The 27,881-nt window shown below is 42.1% G+C and overlaps 1 protein-coding gene across 2 annotated transcripts; it reads right to left on the bottom strand.

Moving 5' to 3' along the window:
- Positions 1-697: 697 nt before the first annotated feature.
- Positions 698-22,325, bottom strand: LOC130144354 (interferon-induced GTP-binding protein Mx-like). 2 transcript variants are annotated; one of them, XM_056327878.1, is made up of 15 exons: positions 22,238-22,325; positions 21,165-21,234; positions 18,966-19,282; positions 17,268-17,463; positions 16,196-16,333; positions 14,783-14,937; positions 12,738-12,876; positions 12,020-12,218; positions 11,148-11,226; positions 10,056-10,178; positions 9,083-9,224; positions 6,713-6,871; positions 5,705-5,781; positions 3,961-4,203; positions 698-1,310 (listed from the first exon to the last, which is right to left on the bottom strand). In XM_056327878.1, exons 3-15 carry the CDS (start codon positions 19,224-19,226, stop codon positions 1,080-1,082), a joined length of 2,142 nt encoding a protein of 713 aa, XP_056183853.1. In that variant the 5' UTR covers positions 19,227-19,282; positions 21,165-21,234; positions 22,238-22,325; the 3' UTR covers positions 698-1,079. The 2 variants fall into 2 exon arrangements, with proteins under 2 accessions (XP_056183853.1, XP_056183854.1); XM_056327879.1 differs by having other exon boundaries at positions 17,268-17,460; positions 22,238-22,320.
- Positions 22,326-27,881: the final 5,556 nt, after the last annotated feature.

The following is a 27,881-nucleotide window of genomic DNA, read 5'->3' as shown; positions in this document are numbered from 1 at the left end:
GTCAAACCCTATCATTTCTAGTCTGAAGAGAACCCTTCTCTTTTAAGCATCTTGGAAATTACTGCATGGCACACTGGTACAGGTACGTGGGTTTTTTTGTTTTTTTTTTTTTCCTTTTTTTAGTTGAATGCAGACATTACTCTTGCTACACAAAGCACAGCTTTGCCCATTAAAATAAATCCTCTATGTGAGAGAAGTCATGAATACAGCGTGCTGTATTATATTTTGCACTGGTTTTCATGAAATCAAAGAGCTTTTGGAAAGGTTCTGCTTGCCCTGGGGAGGGGAAGGAGACAGGCAGCAAGCCACATGCTGAGACACCCTTCTGATGTTTAACATCCTGAGTGGATTAATCTCTTATGGACATCCAGATCTTGCCATCTATTGAATTGCCCATCCGTCACCAAATTTGGATGCTCCAGGCATCCAAAAGAAAGAGCCTCTTGGCTTTTCTCTGCAAATCAGAGAACTGAAAAAGAAGAAACAGAACCAATGGCATCCTATGGATGTACTGATCAGATGAAGTTAACTTTCTTTCTCTTCTAAACTGAAACTGTTTCATACCCACTCTGCACCTTCTCTGCCTACTGGGCTGGGACTTAACAGTGGTGACACCTTGCAGAGTCATCTTTCAGGTGATGGCAGGAAAGACAACGACCACAGTGAGGCAAAAACACAAAATTAAGTGGGGGCTCTCTAGGGTTGTGCAGTAAGCTTTATTTAGGAAAATTAGTCAAACAATGTTTGCTACACCTGAAAGCTCTCATTCTCATTAAAAAACCCCACAACAAAATGCAACCTTCAGAGCTCTAGCTTTTTAATAATTTCAATGATTGTGCAGAGTTCATAATGCATATTTTTAAAAATGAGATAACTTTTTTTAATCACAACTCCCTCAATGGAGCATTTTACATAGGGGTAGGCATTTGCATATGACTGATTATGGAAAATAAAGCAGAACTGAACTCTCGAAATCAGTGTTAAACATCTGTCCTGACATTAAATTTTTAGGGAATTTTACAAAGTTTTTCAATAATGCTGGAGAACAAGAGTAGGAAAATACTTGTGAAAAATGAAACCTACAATGAGAAGTCTCTCAGGTACTGGCAGGCTTTGGTGAGACGATTAACTCGTTCACTGAGGTAGCTCCTATGTTTAGCAGCTTCACTGTCCTCCTGAAGGAGATGGCTTAACTTGTCTTTTTCTTGCAAAAGATGCAACATTGTGGTCTGTAAGTTTTCCCCAAAGTCGTGAAGGGCAAAAGACAGTATGATCAGAGGTATCTGATTGGAGAGGCGTTTACTTGCTCCCTGCAAGAATGGGGGAAAAAAAAGGCAGAAGACTTACTTCCCAAAAAGAACTAAAAAAGGAAGAGGCTCTAGGTAATCTGGTAAGACTTTAAAATGTATTGAGTTACTGTTCAAGAAGTGAGTGCTCCTATGAACCAAAAAAATGTTTACCATTCATCTCTTGTGTCTAAAGATCTAAAAATTAAGAGTTACAGGAGAGTCAGCTGTTGCTTTTTTCCCCCAGCAAACTAAACCCAAGGCAGGCTGTTCCCTGCTTAGCTGTGCCAGCTGTCATTGGCAAGAGTTACGTAAGGACATAACTGATGAATAGTATTTGCGAACCATTTCTGATGTCAAACCTGTCTTCTCTGAACACTACCAATCCGTTCTGGTAGAGGCAATGAAACTGATTTTTCCCAAAGGTGGTAAAATCCTGTATTCAGGTAGTGTTTCTGACATGGTTGTCCTTTTAAGTAAGACAGCTTTGAAGTAAGCTTTAGCCTTAAGGGAAAATTCTCTTCAGCAATAGTGAGGCTAGACTGTGTCTACTTTACATCTATTGATAGCTCAATGAGATAATTTTCTGTTTAACCTGACAGACTGTCTGGTCTAGTTATTTATGCAAATCTAAACATTGACCTAGAAGACCTTTTGGGCCCCTTTCCCCAGAGACATCCACAGGGCTTGGGGGCTTAGCTGGTGCTTTTGGTGATGGGAGGTTCAAAACTTCTCCAGTGCCAGAGGGGAGCTGCCTCCAGCCCTCTTGGTGCCAGGTAAGCACTTAATTTCAGTGGCTGGCTGCAACTGAGTGGTGCTATCTTCTTTTCTTCTTGTGGCACCTGGCTTGAAAATGGGAAAATCAGGTAAAGTACATCCAATTTGTAGGCAGCCAGTTTCCAGAGAAGTCTAAGGTGTTTCTGGCTTTAGATACCTTTGGAGCTCAGTGGCTGCAAATCTGTTGTGTACAAGGATGGGGTTGAACTCGAGCTGAAAAACACCTGAGACTAGGTGTTTAGTTTTGCTTTCTAGCTTGCAGAGATCTAGTCAATAGCAAGCAATATGGCTGAGTCAGCTAATGCACTTACTGAGCTTATGTATTCTCTAGGCACTACTGACTGTGGTGGGAGGGAGCCTAGGTGCTTTAAACGCAGGTGTTTTTCTAGAGCCAAACAAACTCTACCCAGAATCTTGACAGTCTTGCCATAGGTGACACAGATTCATGCATGCCATTTTCAAAGGCCATGTACACCTAAGGTCTTCCATCTCAGTCAAAGTGTATTTGGCCTCGCATAAGTTATGTGGAGATATGATGCCCTGGCATTTGCTTTTGTTGACAGTGGTGCTTAGGGCATTTACAAAAATTTATAACTAGTATCAAAGACATTTGTGTTATAGCAGAGTATAGTGAAGTAGGAAGGAAGAGGTTACACAATTCTGCCTTTGTCTTTTGTTCTCTGAAAGCCTGTGTTTTTCTCTCAATCAGCCTGAGCAGCCCGAACATTTAATTGCAGGAATTTGTCAAAACCTTGCTATTGAAATTCAAGGTGAGCTGCTACTTACCTTACTGCATTATTAATATTGAACTTGTTGCTTTCTGAGGAGGTTTTACGAAACAAAGATCAAAAGCAAATCCTGATACTGTGTGTTCTCTTTTCTGTCTGTCTTTAATGTGATCCTTTGTTAAAACATCCCGTTTGTCTTCAGAGACTTAACTTCTATGGAGCTGTCTGCAATACAGCACACACGCTCTGATCTCTACAGGTAGCTGAATCTATTTTAATGTAGCATTTTATTATCACTCCTCCTGCTGCATTAGTTTGAGGTCTGACTGCAAGCCACTGACACCACTTTCTGCTGGCAGCAGGAACATGCAGGGAGGCTTGAGGCTGACCTGAGCTCTCAGGTGCTGTGCGAGATACCAAAGTGCTGTACATAATGTTGTTAAGCTTCTGGAAATTAGTGTTATTTGAAAACCATACGACAAACTTGCAGTGGGGAAAGCAATCTGAGGACTGTTGCTTCCTTTGGTGGAGAGGGGGGCTTGCCATCAACTGAATATGAATAATTTCTAATTACAGGGCAAAGGGCTCCTCCCCATCCTGCCCGCTCTTCCATGCTGGGAAGTGACTGTCCTTTCCTCCCTCTGACACCTGTCCCATAGGAAAGCCAGCAAGAGAGCACTGTACTGGCATGGGGCTGTACAGGTGGCAGGGAGTCATCCTCTCCTCCATGAAAGGCTGGAGGGGGGTGAGACGAGGACCCTCTGATGGCGTATTCCCCGAGCGAGGGGCAGCCATGGCAGGGAGCCATGCCAGGCTGGGGGGTAGCTAATAAGTGGTTTAGGAGCCAGCTGTCATTTCAACAACCTGCAGGCTTCTCTAATCACCATATCCCACAGTGTCTAACTACTTCTCCCCAGCAACTGTGCTGACACTGCCCGTCAGACCAGCTTTGCCCTGGCATTTTCATCACTGGTTGGAAGCTCCGATTAATTCCTGCAGAAGCTGTGCATGTACCTGGATGAGATGCTTATACCCTCTGGGTACTGTTCCCTGCATAGTAGTAGTATTGTGTGAAAGACTCGTACTGACTACAGCAAGATCTGGGTGAGGGGTGTGCTGTAGCATTCAGGGTGCAGAAGAACTGCTGTATTCATAGTCTGTAAACTCACACTGAAATAGGCCTTCGTGCGAGAAACCATTTCCTGCACCAAGGAGGGCTGTTGATTCAGAACAGATCCAACCTGCAGCTCTTTCCTGTTGCCAGCTTTGGGAGTGTCTTCTGCCTCAACAGATTTTAAATCACTAATGTAAAGGTCATCCTGGCTGTATACAATTCTCTCCATTTTAAACTGGGTGCAGATATATCTTTCAGCCTCCGCTGCTTGTTTCTCTCTAATGTCTTCAATTCTGGTCTAGGAAAGAAAAGAACAAGTTCTCAGACATTTGCTTCTTTTGCAAAGGTGCCGGTGCCTAGCAGTTTCCCCAGGGAATGGCAAAGTGGGCACAGTGTCCAACAGTCCTTGCTGCAGCACTGTCTAATCCCAGACTGGCTCTTGGGAACATGGCATAATGCTTTAGATTCTGGTTCTGCTGTTGTGAAAGGGCAGGAAAATGTGGCAGTTTTGTCCCCTCCTTAAATATGAGTGAAGTCAGTCAAAACCTGGTGCTTGGACCCCAAAAGAAAATACAAGGTCAATGTGAACAAGCAGCAATGGCCAGCCATGAGTTCAGCCTGCGGCCTGTCGTTGGTTTTTGCATGCATTTTGTTTGTGTCTCCCTCTTGCAGCGGGCAGTGACGGCAGGCACTGATGTGAACTCTGTTGCCCCTGTGCCCTTCTCAAAAACTGCAGTCTCCTATCTGTTGTCAGCAAACCAACCCCATCTAACCCCCTCTGTCTGGTGCTTTTTGCTTTTATTGGAGTACTGTGATGCTTTCTGGCCTTTTTGATACTTCCACCTAAAAGTCTGCGGGGGCAGCAAAGTTCTTTCAATCATCCTCAAATACCCTAAAAATGCTTTCCTAGCATCCCTAAGAAAGCGTCCCATCTTGTTTCTCATCTTCAGGGTCTACCAGAACTTCCTCCCTTTCTTTGTGTTATACCTGAAGACCCTCCATAAACACCTCTGCGTTTGGCTGAAATAGCTTAGTTGCTTGTTGCCTGGTTGGCCTGGGAGCTCAGTAGGGTTTGGCCATGCAAGTCAAATAGGAAACCATCTATTCACTCACATTTGCCTTTGAGTTCCCTTGATAAGCAGTACCCTGTGAGTAGGCTCTGCTTCCTGGCTGTCCAGCATTGCTTCTCATCTCTTCTTCAAAGCTCTTTCTGAGAAAAAGCCTTCAGTGACATCCGTATAATTTAACTCCACCCCAAAACACGCAATCCCCCAAACTGTGAACAATCGTCTTCTAACTCTCTCCTAGTTCTATTATTTTTGGCTTGTCTGCTGCTGCTCCTTTTTATCAAAGATGAGATTCCTGCACTGGCTAACACCCTGGCTCGCCTTTCAGAGAAGGAAAAACACTGTTTAGCATTCTGAGGCTACCCACACACTTGCAAATCATTGCAGAACTTAAATTTAAAATTAATTATAAACTCCTCAAGGTAGCCATACCAGATTTTCTTTGCATTGAGTTGTGCATACATCAAGAATGTGACCAGAATGAATGAGGAACGTTATGTTTTAGATCTTACCAAAGTTGTACCAAAAGGAAAAATGCACTTTCATTAGTGCCTTTATAAACATACTATTATTTTCATACTCTTGTTTATTTTACGAAAAACATAGGCCTGCAGGTAATTTCGTGCTTGCATAAGGGTAATGCAACAGGATAGATACTATAAGCATGACAGTATTTACAAATGTCATTCTGTCTTGCTCTTGTCTTATCTCAGGTTATATATAGTGTCTTACCTTAATAGCTCTGTTTAGGTTTTGAAAATTTTCAAAATGCCTTTTAGTGAGTTCCATAAATTTCTCTTCAACCAGTCCTAAGGGAAGAACAGACAGACAAAATAGAGTCAGGTAAACAAGTGACTTTTTAAAGCTATTTTCAATGTGGGACTTGGGAAAAGTACTCATTTTCTGTATTCATTCAAAAGTAGCTAGGCAGCTGTAGTGATGCGCTATGCTATTATGACCAATACAAACAAATAAAAGTTGAGATTTCTAGGTCCGAGAGTGTGAGCCATCAAAGACCTCCTGTAACCACTTAACACCAGAGAGACTGAATATCGCTGAGATTTCTTCGATAAAGCAATTTCTGTGCTTACAGTTGTGTCTGACCACATGTGTCATCACTCAGCCATGTAAGTACATCTGCATCTCACCTGGAGCACCCTTTCCAGGTGGAGGGGCTTGTGTATATAGTAGAGAGTACCGAGTCTGGCACAGATGCCATAGCTGCCTTGTAAGGCAAAAATAGGAGGGATAGGATCACAGCATACTTTTTCCTTGGGTGATTTTTCCTGGGTGAACTGTGTACCCTTTTCCCTAGCCCCAGAAGTCACTGTATAATACATACAACCTCATGCAAAGAATTGGCAAAGAAGCTGGGTTCCCAGTTCAGATTTGTGAATGCCACTCTCCCAGGGTTGGGAATACCAAGCTGCTTGGCTGGCCCCAGGTACTTCTACTATGCTTTCTTTACGGTGTTATTTTTTATAGCTACTTTCTACCACCACCTACCTTCCACCAGCCACTGGGAAAAGTATTAACAAATACTGGAGACCACATGCAGAAACTGGAGGCTCTACAGAAGAAGCAAGCCCCTAGGCTGAATCAGATTAACTTCCCCACACTGAGGTACCCTGGCTAGAGCTCTTCCTTCAGCAGTGAGAATGTTGGCCTATCCTGGAAAAAAAGTTATGAGGCACACCAGTGTCTCCCATGCAACAGCCTCATGTGGCCTGCAGGACGTACCGATCACGCTGTTCAGTATCCCAACAGCCAGCTCCTCCAGGCCTGTGATTTGCTCTTTTATAATATCCTCAAACGTCCCATAATTGGTAAAGCCTGGGAACTCGCGTCCACGATACTGGTCTTCATATTTCCACACTTTCATGGGTACACTTTCTTTAACTGTAATATTAAAGTAACATTGGTTTACTACCAAATCACTCAATTTATAAATTTAAGGTTTAAGAAGGAAATCTATTTCTCCTTTTTGAAATAGGAGAACTCCTGAGAAAACTACTGAGATGATGTTTCAAGCAATACAGTTACTACAGAACTGAGCTAACACACATCATTTATTGCTCATCTTACATACTAGATCAAGCATCTAACTGGCAGAAAGCAATCCAGAAACTATGATGGAGCTCAAAAATACTGGTTCTGCTTGGATTGCTTTGCTCACAGAAGTAGCCATTAGCAGTCACTTCCGAGTTTTAAAAAAACCCAGAATAAAACAAAACCCCAAAGTCATTAAACAGTCTTATTCCGGGGAGTCTGCTGTTAACTAGCTATTTTTATTTAAGTTACCACAGTCAATATTTCTTTGTTGACATTACACAAATTTGCCATCTTAAATGAGATATATTCCTTTGAATTGGTTTACATATTCAGGCAAAGATGTCTATATAAGTGTTTTGAAAGGTTTTGATAGTGCCCTGTTTTGTGGTCAAATTTGTGAATCATGGATCAAATACATGTGTGGAAGTAGAAGGCTACAAATGCATTCAATTCTATCATTCAGGTATGTGAGTCCATGGTTGGATAGTAACAAAAACAATAAAAAGACTAAAAAAAAGAAGACCAAAGTAGAGTTGGAGTATCTGGTTCAGAGTCTAAAAACACATCTGTACAGTTAAGGTAGTACAAAGCTGTAAAATGGCTGCAAGAATATCTATTGGCTTTGTAACAGAAAATTCAAGGCTTCACGTATCCAAAATATCTGTTTTTTTAATACTTTCATTCATCATAAGAAAGCTGAGGTTAAACAGAGTCATCTGATATGCAATGATGTACCTAGTGGTGGCTGATAACAACACTTTTTGTTGAGGAAACTAGGTAAAGGTGGCTAAAGCCACCTCTGGCTTTCAATCTATATAAGTGAACTTGCTCTCTACACATGTAAACACTTCACCTGAGCATATGTACACATGATTTTGGGGTAGCATGTTGTCAGCAAGAGCTGTGCTGTAAGAGCTGCTGTGCGCTGCTACCATGATCCTATTGTGAAGCTGGATGTATTAGTTTAAATCAATGGTGATAACCTGAAAGTGCCCAGAGGATTCCCCACTGTGATTCAGCTGCCATGTGATGCCTTGTGTATCTTCTGCAACTCCATTGCGCTTTGTCCTCTGAAGAAGCTGCATCCTTCTGCTAGTGCTTTCTGCCATTTTTACATCTATTTCTTCATGCCTTCATTGTCTTATCCTTCTATTCCTTTCCATAAAATCATGTTGATTGGCTTGGTACTTCATGGATGGGACAGGAGACATTGACATACACCGATGTCTGTCTCTTCACGTGCATGCACGTATATTTGTCTCTGACTGACTGTACCTTTGCAGCCTATTTGTACCTATCACTTTAGAGTCACTAGTGATGTTGACATAGATGTACATCAAAGACTAAAAGAACTTCTTTCAAGCACTACTGCTCGACTGGCAGTTGATACTATTTCATCTCTAACAATGGGGTCTCTGAAAGATGTGAAAAAAGATGCTGCAAGAGACGTGGAGTGTACAGCGAGTTCAGTCTGCGTGTATCACCCTATGCTGCAGTTTAGAAGTGAGTTCAGTTAAGCAATTAGCCAGGTGGGTGATGCACAGAAAGGGGCAGCCTTTACAAGGCTGTGGTTATTTCAGACTCAGAATTGCTTTCTCCACACATTAAAGCAGAGCTGAAGTAGAACAGAGAAGGCCAAAATCCCAAAGCATTCCTAATAATAATAATAGTAACAGAATTATAACTACTACTACTATTATTATGTTATTATCATTATTGTTGTTGTTGTGATGATGATGAGTTGGTTTTGTTGCTGTTATTTAGAAGAATGGTTCAAAGAATCACCAACTAATTCTGTGCCAGGGTGCAGATTTTATTGCTTTGCTGGGAGAACAGAGACATTCACTGATCTCTCTGTTATGACAGCATTTAACACAAGCTGGGTCTTTGTCCCCAAGGACCAAAGCATCACTTGCCTAATATCTACAGCAGATGAATGCTCCTAGCTTCTTATTTTTCATTTTCTTGAAAACAACCTGTTGGTGATGCTGTGTCTTGATCTAAAAGTGAGGGAATGGAATCTCAGGTCAGCTGAAAGTGATGGTTTTCTATGCTTACCCTTTGCAGCATGCTCTAGGAGAATAATTTCCCATGTTCGAAACTCTTTGCGGATTTTTGTAAACAGTCTGATTTCATTTCCAAACAACTGTTCCTCTCCACGCATTGTCTGAGAGATGTCTTGATTAAAGAGTTTGATCAACTGTAATGAATCAAAGAACAATCAAGCAATGTAGTAAAGTTTCATTTCTTCAGACTAACTTGCATATGTTAAGTAAATTTGCAGTAATTTGATATTAAAGCAGAGACATGGTTCGTTGAAAACACCCCTTTCTTACATCTTTTATGCTCTTAGCTCCTAGTTTTAGTGGTTTTTTTTTTCAAAACCAGCATAGCTAGAGGAGAACAACTGCGATACTCTTTTTTTTTTTTTTTTTTTTTTTTTTTTTGGGTGTGTGTGGGGGGGGGTTGGTTTTTTTTGTTTGTTTTCCTGTGGACTCTTAGAACCATTTACTAAATTCTAATTGACCAGATTTGTATGAAGACTTTGAAGGCTGATGAATCTTCATAAGCACCTCTGCTGGCCTGCCAAAAGCTTACTTGGAGGGATTAGCTTCCCAAGATGAGACATTTAGATGGACTTGCAAAACATATTTTTAGTATCAGGAATACATTTGATCTTATGATCTTACGCTGTAAACAATGGAAACCCTTCAAAATTTTGGGTAGGCAGGAGTCTAAGTTTTCCCTCTCTGAGATGCTTGTTCTTAACCAATCAACTGAGTTGTTGTTCAGTTCTCTTGTCACATAATCACAAGAAAAAAATTGCTGGAAGTGGCCATGAGCTCTTGTGAACTGTTGTATGATGTATTCCTGCCAGAGGTTTGTCTATATTATTCTCAAAACACTTCAGTGACAGATACCACAAGCTTCCTGGTGGTCCATGCTGATGGTTTTCTAACTTTTGGTAGGTTTTTTCTTCCATGCTTACCACCTCACTCTACTTCTTGACCAAACCAAAATGGATACTTACATCTGTAAGGAAAATCAGCTTCTCAGACTCTGTTTTTGGTGTGCCTCTTCTGTACTTTTGTAGATCCTGCAGCGTCTTTTGGAGCACCTCACGTATTTGGTTCTCTAGTGTTGGCAAAGTTTTCTGGGGGGCAAACAGTAAAGGAGGACGTTTAGGTGGGTTGAACATCTTTGGTTTTGGAAGGAAAACAAAGTCCCTCTAAGAGTGACCCACACCTGCATATGATCTTTGCTGCTTTTAGGAGTCCAAGAGCTTGCTGCTTGTGCATCCCACGTGTGACAGTGGGATAGCATGGAAGTGCAAATGTGGCCCTCATTGAGAGAAGGCAGGGGGGTAGGATCTCCCTGAGAAATCAGTCTGGACCTCTCTGCAAGGTGGGCAGAGTAGCTGAAGTTTGGGGCAACATTTCACCTACAGTGATCCAAAACCTGCGTCTTCACAGGCCATTCCAGGGAGGTGGTGATGCAGGGATGTACTGACCTCTCCATTCCCAATAAATACCTGATTGAACACGGCTGCTTAGTTGCTTATTTTATGTAATGTTACATAAATATGTATTTTTTTTCTTCAGGACTGAATTTAGAGGTTCCTTGTATTTTAGAATTTTCCCTTAATGGAATAAGATATATTACTTACAAGTATACGTACATAAAATTAAAACCCCAATATTTACTATTTACTATGCTATTTACATTAGCATAGTAATATAAAAAAATCTTACTTGGTATTTTTAAGACATTTTCATTGAATAGAAATTACTGTGTTTTAGCAAGCTCATAGCAGTAACTTGTCACCCAGCTGATCAACACTCTCCACAAACAAAAAGAAGTATCATGGCTGCCATTGAAAAGGCAGGAGTTATGAGTCACAAGTAGATGAAATGGTTTTCCTGTTGTCAATCTTTATCTTAAAGACAAATCTGAGGACAGAGCATGGGTGCCTTTACCTCTAACTCTCAGGCCAATTTGTTCTCAGATTGCCAGACTGAGGGATAATTAAGTGCCATCAATTGCAATCCAAGCTTGAAGGGCTGAACTTAGTTTTACATAGTAACTGATACAAACAGCTCAGTATGGCACCTCTGTTACTTACAATAATATGTCGCACAAGTTCATTTGTGAGCTTCTCTGCCAGATGAGGGATAGTAGCCCTTCCTTCATCCAAAAGGATGCTGAAAAAAAAAACAAACCAAAAAAAAAAAAAAAAAAAGAAAAAAAGAAAGAGGAAAAGGTGGTTTTGGATAGACTGCATGTGCAGGGCAAGGAGGCAGCACTGATGCTCTGCTCTGTTTTTACTACTTCTACTGCACAAATTGAGTAAAGAAAGGGGCCTCCTGGGAGCGCTAGTACAGATGTGGCAGCAGCCCAGCACTTTGGGCACCATGGCTTTTGTGCAAGAGTTGTTTGACAGCTGCTGCTACTGGCTAAGCTAAGGGAAACAGAGAAGTATTGGAAAATAGCAAATTCTAACAGCAAATTAATGTGCTACTGTATTATTTCAGCATGTGTGAAGTATACTGATTTAAAACCCTTTTCACCTGCCATTCTCTGTGTTATGATTTATTTGCTGCCGAGTCATTTTCTGGGGAAATCTGTGCCCTCAGCACAGGCAGTATCCTTTATCATGCTGAGTTTTCCAGCAAATAGAAATACTTCAATGCTTGTCTTGAAGTTCTCAGATGCTTCACTTGAATTCTTTGGGACTATTCTGAACTTCTGAAGTTCACTGCACTTCTCCCAAGATTAGGGAGAGATATGTATTGAACATCCAAAATACATTTTAGAAGTTAATTTGGCAGGTAAAATTCTTCTGGCTTACTGGAATGCAACACTGTATGGGCAATGAGAAATAGTGAGTATAATTAATACCTGTTTGTAACCCTAATTTAAAATCTCAGCAGGTCAACAGGAAGCTTTCAAGTTATTTTAATATGTTTTTGATTAGGTCCTTTCTGTGAGAAATACCTGAAATATTTGTGAGTCTTGAAGAATATTCTCTCCTGCTGGATTGCAGTGGCCAAGGCCAGTTTGTTATGGATATCCTGCTGCCCACGACACTTCACAATCATGTAACCTTTTTTGAGGGGGATGACCTTGTTTTGTATTATGTTGATGATAGACTCTTCAGTCCCTTTGTCAACCAGGTCCGGTTTTGTAAGGATGCCTGTGAAGTTACCCAAAGAGAAACTTAGTTGAGCACAGAAGTTAATGGTGGGAGAGGAGCAGTGGGACACCCCACCACCAGAGCGGGAACACTCTGTATCATGTTTTATAAAGCAACTTCTCTCTGGATTTATTTTTTTTTTTTTTTTGTCTTCTCTCCTAGGAAGCTCTCAGCTCCTGGGCTTTGCACTGTAAATCTTGCCCTAGAGTTGGCCTCCCACCACGCTTTTTGCCTTGCAAACCTTTTTTGACAGGCAGCAGCAAAGCTTTCCTGCCATTAACTGAGATTTTCAATTTCCAGTTATTCATAGCATGAATGCAAGCAAGACTCAAAATTGAGGGATTCTTAGAGCTGATGGATCATCTCACGCTTTGTAAATGGTTTATTTAGGCTAATTTCTTCCCCTTCCCCCTTCTTCTAGTAGCTAATTTCACAGATCTGGCATGGAGTACAGAATATCAGACCTTCGTGGAAAAAAAGATTTGCACTTCTCAACTTGTAGCTGAAAAATTGCCTCACCTAGTGTCCTTTCTCCACTGGGGTCCACCTCTTGGGCCATTTTCAGTGCTTCTGTTGTTGCGATATCCACATTACATGGCACCACTACCAAATTGAGTGTCTCTTTGCAGCCAATAATTCTTTTCAGTAGCATTTTGATCTGCAATGCAATAGAGCAGTAACGTAGTTCAGTGAAATCAGATGCTTGCATGTAGGATGTGACCATTTATAGCAATATGAGCCACTTTCTGATAACATTAAATGTCACATGTACCCAGGATAGTATTACATGCTAAAGGACGGCATAGAAATGAGTCAGCAGAAGAATGAAGCCTCTTTTCTTATGTCAAGATTAATCCAAACATCTAGCATGGATGAGACCAGTTTGTTGTTACACCTGTCCTGAAAGCTATGTAAAATTTAACCTCTCATTTGTATAAGCTTTCATTATGGAAATATTAAAGATACTTCATAAATAATCACACGTAAGAAAAACAAGTTCTGTTATCTAGGTACACACTTCTAGAAAGCAAGCAAGCTAGGTTAGGCTGATAAATCTCAAATTTGCATCTCTGAAAGGAGAGCAGATGTTTTTGGCTTATATTTCAGCGGAGCGTTTGTAGGGAAGAAAAGCCCCAAACCAAATAAAAAACAACTAACAAAACCTAAGTTGTACGTGACATCTAGCTGGCATTGTTTCTATGTTTCAGCACCAAATAAAAAGGTTTCTCATAGTTTGTGTTGTATTGCAAAAAGCTCTATTTTTACAGAGCTTTATTGTGCTTATACTGAAGATAACTTTTTTCCCCTGAGTTTTGGTAAAGGTGCCTCTCTTTTCTACTTCCCATCCATCCCAATTTCTGATGTGCTACAATACTATAGCCGCCATCTCTGAAGCATGCAGATGGCTGGGTGTCACAGCACAAGCAAGCTGCAACAACAAGGCTTTTACCTTCAGTCAGGTTCTACTGTCTGTGCTGTTTCTTCTTCCTCCAGAGGCCAGACCACACTGCTCCTGCTTCTCCATCCAACCTCCTCTCCCACACTCCTCAGAGATATTTAACCACTTAGAGGGAACGAGCTACAGCTGCACATCATCCATGTCAATCAACCCACTGCCTTCGAGGCAAGGCCACAGCTGCATATTATCAATGTTCATCAACCCACTGCCTTCATTCCTCTACAGTTGGGGACAATGGAAATGTGTGGATCATGTCACACCTACTGCTTTCTTTTGAATACAATAGAAAGATTACTATCTAACTGTGGAATGAAATTGGTTTTCTCCCAGAGTGTAAAGCCCGGACAACTCAATCTTGTCTCATTTTTGCTGAAATGTCTGGTTTAGTTTGGGCTACTCCTGATTCCAAGTTCCTATTTAAAGGTATTTTAGGAGAAACAATACACCCAGATCCTGCACATCACCCTCACAGCTGGCCTTGTCCAAGAGTTTTATTTGCATTCCCCAGCATTTCTTCTAAAAACAGCCAAAGGAAGAGTAGAGATCCCCTCTACTTTAATGCTTATTCTGTTTACTTCAAAAAGGGTCTGCTGGGATCCCTTAAGGGATGAAAAAATAACAGGATGGGTTTGATTCTGACGCACTCTGTAAGTAAGGGATGACAGGGCAATGAACCTGTAAGAGGGCCAGTTTGCCACCTTGCTCCAGAAGAGCTTACAAGAACTCAGACCTATTTATCTTTGCCAAATACATACACAGAGCGGTAAGAGACAACTCATTTTGGAATGTGTCTTATCTTCCAGACCGCAGTCTAGCCAAGGGGCATGGGGGAAGCCCTGTATTCAGGGTCCACACGGCTGGGTTATTCCGTGCTGCCGTGGGTAGGCTGTGTCGCGGCACTGGAGGTGTGCAGGCAGGAGATCCTGGACTTCACTGTTCCTATTGGCAATTCCTTGCCTGAAAAATAGGCCTGTTTGTTGCAGCAGCTCTATTGCAGGCTCAGAAGCCCAACATAATAACTCCAGCATCCTACAGCAAAGGCTCGCATATGGGGTAGGTTACAGCCGTGACCCTGTGCACAGTCTGGCATGAGGCTGAGTTTTACCTGTTCCCCAATATCTTTTGGCTGATCCCCCACAGCCACTCTGGCAATTCCAGGAAGATCAATTAGCGTCAGATCTGGAACACCCGGAGACTGAATTTCTAGGGAAATTAATTCTCCACTGATGGCACCTCTAGTACCCGCCACAACATCCTGGGCTGCAAGAAGAAAACAGCAAGGCAATGAATACAAGCTTTAAAAAAATGCATCTAAGTGAAGCTGAACGCAATGACTTCGAAAGTACCTACTACCACTGCAGGTTCTTTTGGGCTTGGCTTTTTTCAGATCCAGTCATGTGTGTAAATCCATTTATGCAAAAATCTAAGGAAATTACTATGCAATACAAGGATACATGGAGTCCTTTTGGAATGTGAACTGTAATATTTTACAGAGCATATACTTATGAACTTTCACATATGCAGACAAAATACATGCAAATAAACCACAATTAAAGTGATTGGATAAAATACTTGTCAGTTGTAGAAAATCTTCCTCAACATCAAGACACTTTGTAGGCATTAATTAATCCTTAGCTGCCTTGAAAGATAAATAGGTGTTATTCTATATTCTTCACATTTTGATAGGGAGGTTGATAGATCAAGTAATTTGTCCCAGATCTTATAAGGCAATAATATTTGAACTGCGAGCAGCACAGAGAAGCAAGGAAACCCTGTCGTCTCATGAGAGATTTTCAGCTCTGTAATTAGCTTAATCAATTCATACCACTTGTGTTGCCAGTTTTGGAAGGATGTATTAAATATATCCAAATAATATACTGAAAAGCTAAAGAAAAATTGTTAGGACAGGTAACAATGTTGCAGAATGGTCCTAGTTGAGGAAAGAAGGATAATCCAGCCTTCACATTTAGGGCAAGTGCTTGCTGCCCCTTGGGTAAGGAAAGTGTTTCCTGACACAGCACGAAATACCGTAAAAGTGAAACTGTGACATGGGAAAGGCAATGACTGAGGCTGTGGTCCCACTAGCTGGCAGAAGCTCTATATGCCCTCCACTCTGCCTTGCAATTGTCTCCAAAATCATAAGACTTCCAGCCACAACACCTCAAGCATTCTCTGAGTTTTTGAACTGATGACAGGAACCATTTAGGGCTTTGCATGTTTACAGTTTGACAGACAACCTCCCCAAACCAGGCAGGCAGCATCCAGCTGAGGATGCAGTCTGAGCCTTTATCGGACATCGGGGATCATCTTCACTACTGAAGTAGCAAGTAGTACAACTCTCTTGAAAGAGTTGCATTATGCTGCCCCACTTTCTTCTGCTCTGAATTCAGCTCTTGTGTTACTCATGGCTACAATCATTCTGTTAGTCTGGGGACTTCTGCTCAGATTCTTCTCAGGGGAGAAAGGATTCAGAGGAGACTAAGCAAGTCAAATCAGATGGGAATATGTTACAACTCACCTTCTCTTATTGCTTTCTCCACCTCAGAGGCATTCTGGAGCTCGCTGATGATGTTGCGATAACAAATTTTCCCTTTCCACGCCTGGGTGGCAGGTATTCTTTTCAGTTTAAGTTCCAGAGGACATCGAGTAACAATACCTGCAGCAGTTCCGAAGACAGAGGTAACTCTCTCAGCAGTTGTTATGCATGATGCACAGCCACAGACTGCGTGGCGAACACAGGGTTGCCTGGTACTTCATACAGAGATACAGAAGTGTTCCCAGAGACATTGCCAAAGGGCTCTTGCCTGACATCCTACTCAGAGTAGGACTATTAATCAGCACTATATATGGTTCTGCCCAGCCAAGTCTTGTCTTTGCAAACTTCCAAGGAAGCAGATTTACACTCTTTGGATAACATGTTTCAGTGCTGCACTTACATCCTAAGGAAACCTCTTCCTCAAGTCCAGCCTGACAGACTAGATGGTATTGTCAACTCATACAGAACTTGTAGAACTTATGTGTGTATATACACAGATACACAGAGCTGGAAGGTGAATCTTCTTGAGCTGCTAAGTCTCTCAACCATCTTCTATGACTTACATAATATCCAAGGCAAACATTTATAAGTAAAAATCTTTGTCCTTTTTTTTTTTTTTTTTTTTTTGCCAAAAAATGGTATCTATAAGAAAATCTTGTTAAAAAAACCCTCAAACCAACCTCAACAGCAAATTTCAAATCTAGTCTTCCATGTGAAACTGATACTTTACTGCCCTACTCTTTGCTTCAAAACGCACAGAGTCAGCTGATGCTACCTTTCATTCTGCCCACGGTTTGGGGCAAGTACGCTTCACTGCACTCTTCTTACTCCCGGTCTCTTGACCACCCAGAATGTGCCTTTTTGGAGTGCCCCACCTGCACATCCATTTTTTTCTACTGGAAACCAGAGCTAAGCAGCCCTCTGGAGTCTATTTGGATATAGTCTTAGTCATGCAGTTATCCTATTCAAGACCAAATAAATAAATAAATAAAATAATTCCTTCCACCTCATCGAAGTGAAGTTCAAGTGAAAACCTGAGAAGGTGAATTCTTACCATTGCCCCTAGGAAGAGCAATACCAGACAGGGCTTCTAGGACAGAGCTTTTCCCAGAGCTCTGGTCTCCAATCACTGCGATCGCGGGCAAAGCCAGCTCTTTTTCTACTCCGAGAGCTCTTAGGCTGTCAATGAGATCAATGCAGGGTCGGATCCTTTTCTCATATTGGTTGTGCAAGGTATGTTCCGTTGCCTGCTGGAGTTAAACATATAATGAATTTCCCATAATTTCAAAATAAGCTATTTTCACAAAAAAACACCCCTTTTAGGCATCTTTTCCAGCTCATCATTTTCTAATAAACCTTATGTACTGGCACCAAGCTGCACTTCATATCACTGCGCCTTCTTGCACTTCCACGTTATGAACAGGTGCCTGTAAAAATGACAAAATCAGTTGAGGCTGGCTCAGTGATCATCCTTAGTAAAAATACTAAACTTTGTAAGCTCTCCTGAGAAGGTAAAGAGCAAAAGGAGACCTCATTACTAAGTGTGCTTTGTTAATTTTTTTTATAATAACTGCCATTTTCTTCCAGTCATCTACAGATGTACTGAATTATGTGTATGCATATGAACACTAGTCCCAGTAATAAGAGAATTTATTACAGAATACCTTATTAAATATTTGCTTTGAAGTTTGAACATTTAGTCTGTGTAGACACCAAAAGTGTTCTGCTGTAGCATCCTTAGGTGGCTAAGATCTTTTAGATTGTCATGGCTCTTCTTTCTTTCCCTCATTTTAGGCTAGGGTAAGGGATGAATACGAGCAATTTGTTTTAAATGATGGATTATTATTATTTTATGGTTTTCAATACATTTTCATGAAAAGAAACTGAGTGATTTCCAGCCCTTTACAAAACTGGGCCACCTGCTGTTAAATATGCTCAGCTAAAGTCTATAAAGATCAGCTTGTTCTCTTCAACCTGTTCCTCTCTCCACGTTCCAGTCTGACTGCTACATTTAGAAATTTATTTTGAAAACATGAATATTTTGCAGACACTAACGGGCCAGGGACATTCATACCTGATTTTTTGAAAAGAAAAAATTGAAGTTTCCCACATCACCTTTGTCTAAGAAAGCCACCTCTGAAAATACATCTATCAATCAGATATAGTCAAACAGAGCAGATACTTCTTTCAAGATGAAAAAGACAATACAGATTACTGGAGGCAGGTATTTAAAACCTTATTGGTAACCCCTCCCCACGATCTTCATTACATTGTTTACTAGCTAGTAAATCCTAACCATTCTCAAGGAACTTTATTAGCTATGACACAGACTTCAAAACAATCTGTTTTCAGTGTCAAATATCCAACACAGGTTATTATTAAACTTTCTTTGAATTTCTGTTGAAGGTAGCACAGCCTCAAGTGAAAAATAACTCAGATTTTAGGATTTCTGTCCAGCATTTGCTAGTTGTTACCAATGAAACAGATACACGTTGCACCTTAAATTGGCTGCTAGACTGCTGCCATCCTATTTTTTATACCTACATTTTTTATGCCTGCAGATTAATTGCAGGTATCTATCTATCTTCCTAGTAACACAAATGACTGCTTGGCCCTGATCCCAGTACTCCTCTGCTTAGACCTACTAAGTACAGACTGCCCAAAGAGACAGGGGAATTTGTTTTGGGGCACAAAGTGAAGCACAGGAGTAAGAGTGGGGTGGATCTATGCCCTCTTCTGGTATCTGCCTTACCTTGTCCTGTTCTCCATAATCCTGTTCCTTCCACTCCTCCTCCTCATAGTTAGGCTTTCTCTCAATCGTGTTCTCCGAAAGATCTTCATCTTCAAAGTCTGGTGGGAGAGGTACTGCAAAAGCTTCTGAAGATGGTTGTGAGAAAGGTGATGCATGATCTTTCTTCAGGATGGATTTGTTTTTTTGAGAAGGTTGTTTGACTGCTACACCCTTATTACCCATGGCCTTCTGATTTTTTGGGCTACTGTGTAGGTTGTCCATAATTGCTTCACTAAGTAGTGATTACTGTCTGGCCTCACCACTCTTCTGTACAGCTTCTGAAATCAAACATGGGGCACTGAGTGATGCCAGCTTGCAACAGTGATCATAGCAGAGAAAACTAAACACCACTTTTATTTGCTGATTCAAACCCTCCATAGATATCAAATGCCACTGCTTTTTTCAGATCACTAAAATTGCTCTCCAGAGGATAAACTTGAAACAGTTCTTCCTACCTCTTACATTTTCTTTGTTTTCAGAAAACAGTTGTTGTCACAGAGTAAAGAATAATATTTTTTTGGAGGAAAAAAGTTACACCAATTTTTGCAAAAAGACAGTTTTCCTCAATGAAATGTTTTGCTGAAAGGTGTTTCAAGAAGCTCAGTCAGTATGGCAGGTCTGGGCACGGTTGGAGAGAGTGTGCAAATGCTTAACCGGAGTCACCTGGGGTCAGGAGTATAGGGCCGCATGGCTGTGCAATGCCACTGGCATCAGAATAAGGCAAACCAAGCCAGTCTGCTGTGCAACCGGCTCACCTCTTTTGTGGTGGAAATTCTTGTCAGAGTCAAGTCTTACACCTATTTTAGTAGCTCAGCATCTCAGTCCCTGCCTCTATAGCTTAAAACTCTCCCCCAAAAGCAAATTTTCCTTGTCGTGATTTTAGAGAAGGGAGAACAAGGAGACATTTTATTTTCTTGTTCAGGTTTTCTTTATGTAAAAGTTTTATTAAGATATTTTCTATGGGTGACTGAAAAAACTGGAGGTGTTTGATGTGACGTTTTCCAGGGCAGGTGATTAACAGAGAGAATGATTTAAAGAAACTAAACCCAACAGTATTTTTTCAAAGCTAGATATTTTTTAACCTCCCCCTGCCAAAACCAAGATATATTTAACCAAACACTTGGGTAAATGAACTGGGAGAAACACATTTTTGCTTGAAATAACTTCCTGTTATTTTAATTTTCTGGTTGAATTAAGTTTACAGGTCTTCTAATTTGAGCAGATGTCAAAATAGGATGATCAGACACAACAAGTTGTATTTTCAATGTGTAAAACAAGTTTAGAAAAAACCAGATTATTTCCACATTAGTATTCATTCTTTCTTTTTAATAAAGCAATACAATTTTTTATAACAGATATTCCTATCTCCTTTTATCAAAATAAAGAATAAATTACTCTGGGGAAATTCCTCAGTTTTGACCAGCAATAAAAGATGACTGAACTACTTTAACTTCTTTATAAGTATTCATTTTTCAGTTCCCTCATCTTTTCCCATGTCTTCTTTCTTCAATATTTCAGTATGAACTTTTTTCTCTTGCTGTTAATGAATTATAAGATTTCACTTCCTTGAATGAGGGCTCAGTGCTTTGTCTGCAACAAACATACATTCCCCATTCACTGGCCACCAGTTTCTTTTGTGATTTTTCTATTGCTACAAAAAAACAATGTTCTGATAATAATGTTTCTAAACATGAATTCCTTTCATTGCTTCTCCCATTCTCTACCTGCCTTTCGTTTAGTGGAACAAACACTTCCTATAAATTTTTAATTTGATGTGAATATTACACAGGAACAATTTTGTCCCTTTTACATTATTATTTATATTAATTGGGCTACGTTCAGATTATTAATGTACTGGTTTTAGCATATGGCCTCCTAAACATGGATGTGTTTCCTTCAGAAAGAGGTTATACACCAAGCTTTAGCCACCCTTATAATGAATAGGATGAAATGCAAAAATAGTGTAGTAGGGCCACCAGGAACAAGAAAAAGAAAAAGAAGGATCTTGCAGAGACTTGCGGAGTCTGACAAAAAAGTGACAACTTAGAAATATTTTAGTGCATGGGCTATATCTCACCAAATACACAGAAGCATTTTTTAGCTAGGTCCAGAGTGTAAACTGCAGCATGCACACACAGATACACAGGCTAACAAATATACCTGCAGTAAGCAGTGGAGTAAATCGGCACACGTGGATGTCTAGGGCTACCCTGCTGCTCTCCACCTAGACCTGAAAAAGTTAGATAGGTCAGTGCAACCCTCCACTGTGCCATGCAGGCATAATGATTTCTTTGTGTTCCGAGCCTTGACAACATCAGATGCAAGAAAGAAAGGAGAGGGGAAAGAAAAAAAAAGAGCTGCAATTTTTAAGTGCCTTTCTGAAACTGGCCAGAATCCACATGTGAGACGTGACACCTGGATGGCATGCTGATACTGGAATCTGGTAACACACCCTCTCACCAGACCTGCCCCTGCCTCTGTCATTGTCATCAGGACAATATTGGGTTCCTTGAACTTTACCTTTTGAGGTTTGCCTGCCTGCATGCTGGAAACCTCCCCCGGCACAACACAAAGCGCTGTGACACACAGCCACATCTGCATGAAGCACTGACCTGCTGACTGTCCCGAAGAGGAGTTGCCTTGCTTTTCTCTAGCAATCCTGGCTTTGCATCCCCAGGGGTAATAACAAAATCTGCTATCAAACCCAAAGTGCAAAGCTGCGGTGCTGAACCCACACAGTTCTTGCATTTATTCACTCCTTGTCCAGCCAGAGGAGCCCACAGACTTCTGCCTGATGCATCTTGTGAATTCAGGATATTTGGGTAAACTACACAGTCTCTGGGCTGTATGTTTATTAATTCTAGCTGTCTTCTCAGAAAAAAAAAAAGAAGCAATGCAAAGTTTATGATGCAAGATATTAATATTGCCAGCTAGACTATGTTGCTGAACACTGCCCCTCCCACACACACCCACACCCCCCACTGCCCTTCAAAGAATGTATTCCAATTTAAATACCATCTCCCAGCCATTTCCCTTTAAAGTGGAAACAACAGTAGTATCTTTTCTTTTCCCCCACCCTAGAAAACAAAAAATTCTACTCCTGGCAACCTTGTTTAACTGCAGTTTCTTTAGACTCCTATGCATCTTTCTCACATGCAGCTATTAAAAGGAATGAAGATAACAGTCAAAAAATGAGTGATTATGTTTATACGAAGGAAAAGAGAAACTCCTACCTGTGTAGTGTCCTGTAGCAAGGAGAAGCAGGAACTTCTTTTCAACTTCTGGTTCCTTTTTATTCACAGGCTCCACCTACACACTCTGACAAGATTCAGGAGAAATGAAACCAATCTCAACATGAAAAGAGTATTGCTTCATGATGGCTCTGGAAATAATAATGCAATGCGTTGGTGGTTTTACTTTCATTTCCTTACACACAGCCAACTGTCCTATTGTCTAGTGGATGGCAGAAATGAATCTCCTTACGAGCACAGCTAGGTGCCTCCTCACTTGGCTGTGCTGTGCAGCAGGGTGACAGGGGCAAATGGCAGAGGTGCCTGGAGATATTGCTCATGAGCACCAACCCCTCTTTCCTCCCCCCGCAAAAGTCAGCTCGCTTGTACATGGGGCAAAACCAGCTGGGTGAAGTGGAAACCGGGCAAGCTGCTGTGCCCTGCTCCCACTGGGGCTGCCCGCTGGGGATGCTGGCCCCATGCTATCCAAGGGACCCTTTCAGCCTCCTCAGCCCTTCATGCATAAGGCAAGTGGGTGAGGGTCCCCTCCACCTCACAGTGAGGCTTCCCAGTCCAGCCATGGTGGCAAGCTGTGCCACTGCTCACCCAGGCTGTGCCTTCGCCGTCAGAGGCTGCAGGGTGTGATTGAGGTTGCTGAACACGGGCAACAAGAAAACAGAGTGACACACAGTGCGATTTATCAGTGTTATGCACTGCTTTTAGGGCAGTCGAAGCCTAGAGCTGTTTCTCAGGTCCTTGTGATGTTTTCTCAACATTACTGAGTCTGGATGGTCCCTCTCCTGCCCTCATTTTTTTGACGTTTTTATAAGGCTCTAAAGCTGTTAGGTAAAACCAGCTTGCTTTGTCCAGTCAGAGGCTTTGCAAGTCTGGTGCAGGATCACCCTTAATTTCTCACTCTCTGTTTTTGAATGCCGCCTCGCTCAGCTGCTTTCTGTTCCTGACCATTTGGGGGGGGTTCAAACTGCCTTAGAGCAGTCAGTGTTCAGAGCCAGCCCTTCTTGCTGCTGCCTCATCCACCAGTAACTCAGAGGGCTTGTTCCTGAGCTCTGGCCGCAGGCACATGGTGAGGAGTAACACAGAGCTAGCGCTGCATGGGCAGCACCACAGCTTGGTATGGCCTGTGGCAGGTGACTGTCACAGCACTATCCAAACTAGCCAGCTGCAACAAGGCTTTTACCATCCCATACCAGGTTAACTTCAATAAGTAGCTCCCACACCTTGCCCCAGCACAGCCACCAGTCCCCCACAAGGTTTCAACAGTTCATCTACTGTCTGCCCTGTTTCTTCATCCTCTCCAGGCCAGTCCACCCTGCTTCTTGCCTCTGCTGCATCCAGAGTCTTTCTTCTCTGGGCTCCTCTTCCAGCCAGCCTCTCCTCATCCAGGTCCCCTTCCTCTCTCTGCTTCTTCTTGTCTCTCCTACATCTAGGGTACATTCCACTCTCTGTTTCTTCTAGGTCTCTCTCCATCCAAGCCTCCTCTTCCATTCCCCTTAAGAGCTATTTAACTACTTAGCAGGAACCAGCCACAGCTGCACCTTACCCACATCAGCCAACCCACCGCCCCTGAAGCCAGCCCACAGCTGTATATTATCAATGTTAATTAACCTGCCTTCATTCCTCTACAGGTGACTACAGCTACAAGTTCTCCTGGCCTTCTTTACCATCCCTTTTCTTGTTCTCAAGCGTATAGGAGACCTATCTGAGTGGGAATGGGCTTCTAAGCCATACTACCAATTAACTTATTCATTTTCAGCCATGTCTTTGTTACATGATTGATTCAGTTACAGGGTTTTGTTTAATCACAGGACTGTGTTTCAAAGACAAAGGGAAGCTCTGGGCTCACCTTGTTATGAAGGCAGAAATCAGGGTTCTCCTACTTCCTCCTGAATCAACAAAAGAAAATCTTTCTCCATTACTGGGCAATGTTTTAGTGTAATACTTCCAAAAAAAAATCTTGTTTGTTGTGGTTTAACCCCAGTCAGCAACTAAGGACTACATAGCTGCTTGCTCACTCCCCCTGCTTGGGTTGGGGAAGAGAATCAGAAGAGTAAAAGTGAGAAAACTTATGTTTTGAGATAGACACTTCAGTAGATAGAGCAACATCTGCATGCACAAGCAAAGCAAAACAAAGAATTTTTTCACCACTTCCCATCAGCAGGCACATGTTCAGCCATCCTCAGGACAGCAGGGCCTAGCTCCATCACATGTAATGGTTCCTTCAGAAGACAAACACCATCACTCCAAACCTCCCCCCCTTCCTTCTTCTTCCACCAGCTTTATATGCTGAGCATGATGTCACGTGATACGGAATGTCCCTTTGGTCAGTTGGGGTCAGCTGTCCCACCTGTGTCCCCTCCCCTGTCCCTTCTCGTACCCCCCAGCCTGCTCGCTGGTGGGGTGAGGAGCAGAAAAGCCCTTGGCTCTGTGTAAGCGCTGCTCAGCAGGAACTAAAACATCCCTGTATTATCAACGCCGTTTCCAGCACAAATCCAAAACACAGCCCCATGCCAGCTACTATCAAGAAAATTAACTCTCTCCCAGCCAAAGCCAGCATGTTCTTTATGTAATGATTTATAACAGCATGCTTCCCTAGTAGTACAGTTCTATAGATTAGGACAACACAATAAGGATGTTTAAAAATAGATTTCATTCAAATCTCAGAAGTGTTTTGAAATAATTTTAATGAACAGAAAAAGCAGACACAGTGTAAAAGATGAAAGACCAAGCGTGTGTCCAAGCAAATTCAGATTATACTTTAAAAAAGGAATATCAAAATGTAATGTAAATGCAGTAGTTGGCAGGATCATTAAGTGACATAAACCATTAGGCAAAACCCTTATCAGGTGGGAAAGGACTGCCAGATATCATCTAGTCAAATCTTATAACTCAAAGTTGCTCAGACCGTGTTGTCTAAGGCTTTATCCCATTGAGCCTTGAAAGCCCCCCGGGATGGAGATTCCACAGCCTCACTGCGAAATTAATTCAAATGATTGAATAGCCTTAGAATGTTTTTTTTATTCTTCATATCCAGCTGTATATATCCCCCCTGTTTCGGATCATGCCCCCATCGTGCATCTCTGCAAAGAGCCCAGTGCCATCCTCTCAGACGTAGGTGCCGGGGGGCTGCTACAAGCCCAGCCCCACAGCCACCCCTTCCCCAGGCTCAGCAAGCCCCAGGGCCACTGCTTGTGCCCTGACTTCACTCAGACTTACCATTCTGTCCACGTCTTTCCCAAACTGGAGCCTCTAAACAGGAGGCTGTATCCAGGTGAGGTCTAAGAAGTGCTGAGCGGAGGGGGACAGTCACACCCCTCCATCTCCCACCTGCCCCTGCTCACACGGTGCAGCATGCTGCCAGCATCCATTGCTGCCGGAGCGTGCCGCTGGCTCACGTTTAGCCTAATGTCCGTTCCAGCGGAGGTGCTCCCCAGCTGGCCAGTCCTCAGTTCATGGCACTGCAGGGATTTATTCTGTCCCAGGAGCAGGACCTTGAAAAAACAAACAAACCCAAATAAATTAACATCCTTAGACAACTGTTAAGAAAAACACTGCTAAAAAACAGAGCCAAAAATCCCTGCAAAAGCAACCCCTGCCTAAATAAATAAATAAAGGTCACGCAAACAAGCCAGAACAAACCCAAAGCCAGCAGTAAAGAAACAAATCCTACATACTACTACTAGGTAAAAGAACACACCACCCCAACCCCCCCCACCAACAAAACATCCTACCAAAATAAATGAAATAAGCCCAAACATATGGAAGCTACCCAAAAATAAGGGGAAAGAGGAAAAAGTGAAGAAAAAATGTCCAAAGTGGTGTAAACCAAAAAGGAAACCCAAACCCTTAAACTGCTTAAAAATTGCTTGACTCAGGGAGTTAATCAAACCGGCAAGGGGAGGGTGCTTATATCAAGTGTCTTCTGCTGTCTTGAGCTCCAGCCATGCCGAAGCAGGGCAGAACAAGTAGTAACAGCATTTTTATATGAAAAAAAGAAGTTGACTGGGATGGTATCGTCTCAGTGTTACACAAGAGCGAGTAAGAAAGTGAGCACTTTCATCCCACAAGCCCGCCCAGTAGCTCCTGTAAAGCTGTGTAGCTGCCTGTAGTTCTGCTGCTGCAAGAGCATAGTTCTGGTAGTTGCAGGTGAGTTGGCTGTACATCCACAGCAAGGGCGACAGCATGGGTATGTGCTGTCGAGAGAGAAGGGTATGGTTTTGGGGTTCACTCTTCCATGCATCCCTGTTCTGAGCAGTGTCAGCCTAGAGTAGGACACTGTCACTCCCCACGGATTGACATGAGCAGTGACAGAATGATGTACATTCAAATTTTTTGGAATTACGTATCAAGCATAGGGAAACATATTTTAGGTTATGTAAATGCCTTCAAAGACGGGGACCATTTCCTCAATTAATATAAGGCAGTGTGTCTAAGAATTGAAACTGTGTTAACTAGAGTATTAAAGCTATTTGTTCAAAGGATGTTGGAACCTGTTAATGATCATTACAATGATGACATCTAAACTGTCACCAGGAGAGAATGCATCCTGACATCTGGATATTTACAAGTGGTAGCATTTTTCCCTAACCTTCTTTCTACTTTCTTAGCTTCTGACAATAAGAAAGGAATAGAAAAGCATCATCTGTTACAGAGGAGGCAAATAAAGTCAGTTCCTCATAGCTGTTTAGCACTTTAGTGTTACAGTTTGGGGAGTGTGTGTGTGTGTGAATCTGAAGCCTAAAATACTGCGTGTAGTATATATGATTGCCCATGAACTGTTTAGGTGCATGTGCTTACTCTGCTTCTGTTCCTTTGATCTTGTTACATTAAAAATTACTGAGATGAGCTCCTCAATTCATGTAAATTAGCACTGTCAACAGGAAACTAAATGGGGATCTGGCAGAATAGTACTGGGGAATTTTAATTGTACCCCTGGAGGCAATTCAAAGACATGTTTGTGCTTAAATACAAAAAGATTTAATGAACAATGTATTGAGAAAAGTCCTACTGCCATAAATAGACTATGCAAAGATGTGGCACGGGCCGATTGCTTACACTTGCACCTGTACTCATCACGTGGGCATCGGCTTGGGACACCTCAGCCCCATGGTCCATTCCCCAGCACCAGCTCTGCTGCCCAGCGGTGGCCCCTGAGCGCTCCTGCTGCACCACTGCTACAAGGCAGTGCTTCGACATTTCTTATCACCCAGTGAAACTTCACTCCCTTACAGGGAGCAGTCCTGGTTTTGGCATCCCTCCTTCCAGCCGGGGTAACCCCTTCTTGCCTTACATGCCAGATCATTCCTTGGTCACAAATGACCATTGCTGAGCAGTTACAGTTTGAATTTCCCTTTCTATGGCACACTAGCAAACCAGGCTATGAACTAAATCAGTGCTGTCTCTTTGCTATGAAATATGTCTGTAGCTCAAGCGGTTGAGTTTCACTCCAGCAAAACAAACAGAGGTGCAGACACCAAGCAGTGGGCTAGGAAAGGAGAATGCCTTCACCAGATCTTGGGGGGAATAAATACAGGGACAATTGCTTAAGGAAATCCACTGGGCCAGTTTCATGTCTGAATTGCATCCCTTATGCCTTACAAATGCTCAAGTACTTTAGAAACAGGTTTTT

Source organism: Falco biarmicus, chromosome 2 (assembly GCF_023638135.1).
Source record: "Falco biarmicus isolate bFalBia1 chromosome 2, bFalBia1.pri, whole genome shotgun sequence".
Taxonomy (NCBI): Eukaryota; Metazoa; Chordata; class Aves; order Falconiformes; family Falconidae; genus Falco; species Falco biarmicus.
This window is presented reverse-complemented; position numbering and strand designations above follow the sequence as displayed.

Excerpts from the sequence above, each read along its gene's own strand:
- LOC130144354 (XM_056327878.1), bottom strand. The coding sequence starts at position 19,226 with ATGGACAACCTACACAGTAGCCCAAAAAATCAGAAGGCCATGGGTAAT. Across the intron at positions 17,464-18,965 it reads ATTATGGAGAACAGGACAAG|CAGGCAACGGAACATACCTT; the intron begins GTAAGGCAGATA and ends GTTTAACTCCAG. Across the intron at positions 5,782-6,712 it reads GATACTGAACAGCGTGATCG|GACTGGTTGAAGAGAAATTT; the intron begins GTACGTCCTGCA and ends TTCTTCCCTTAG.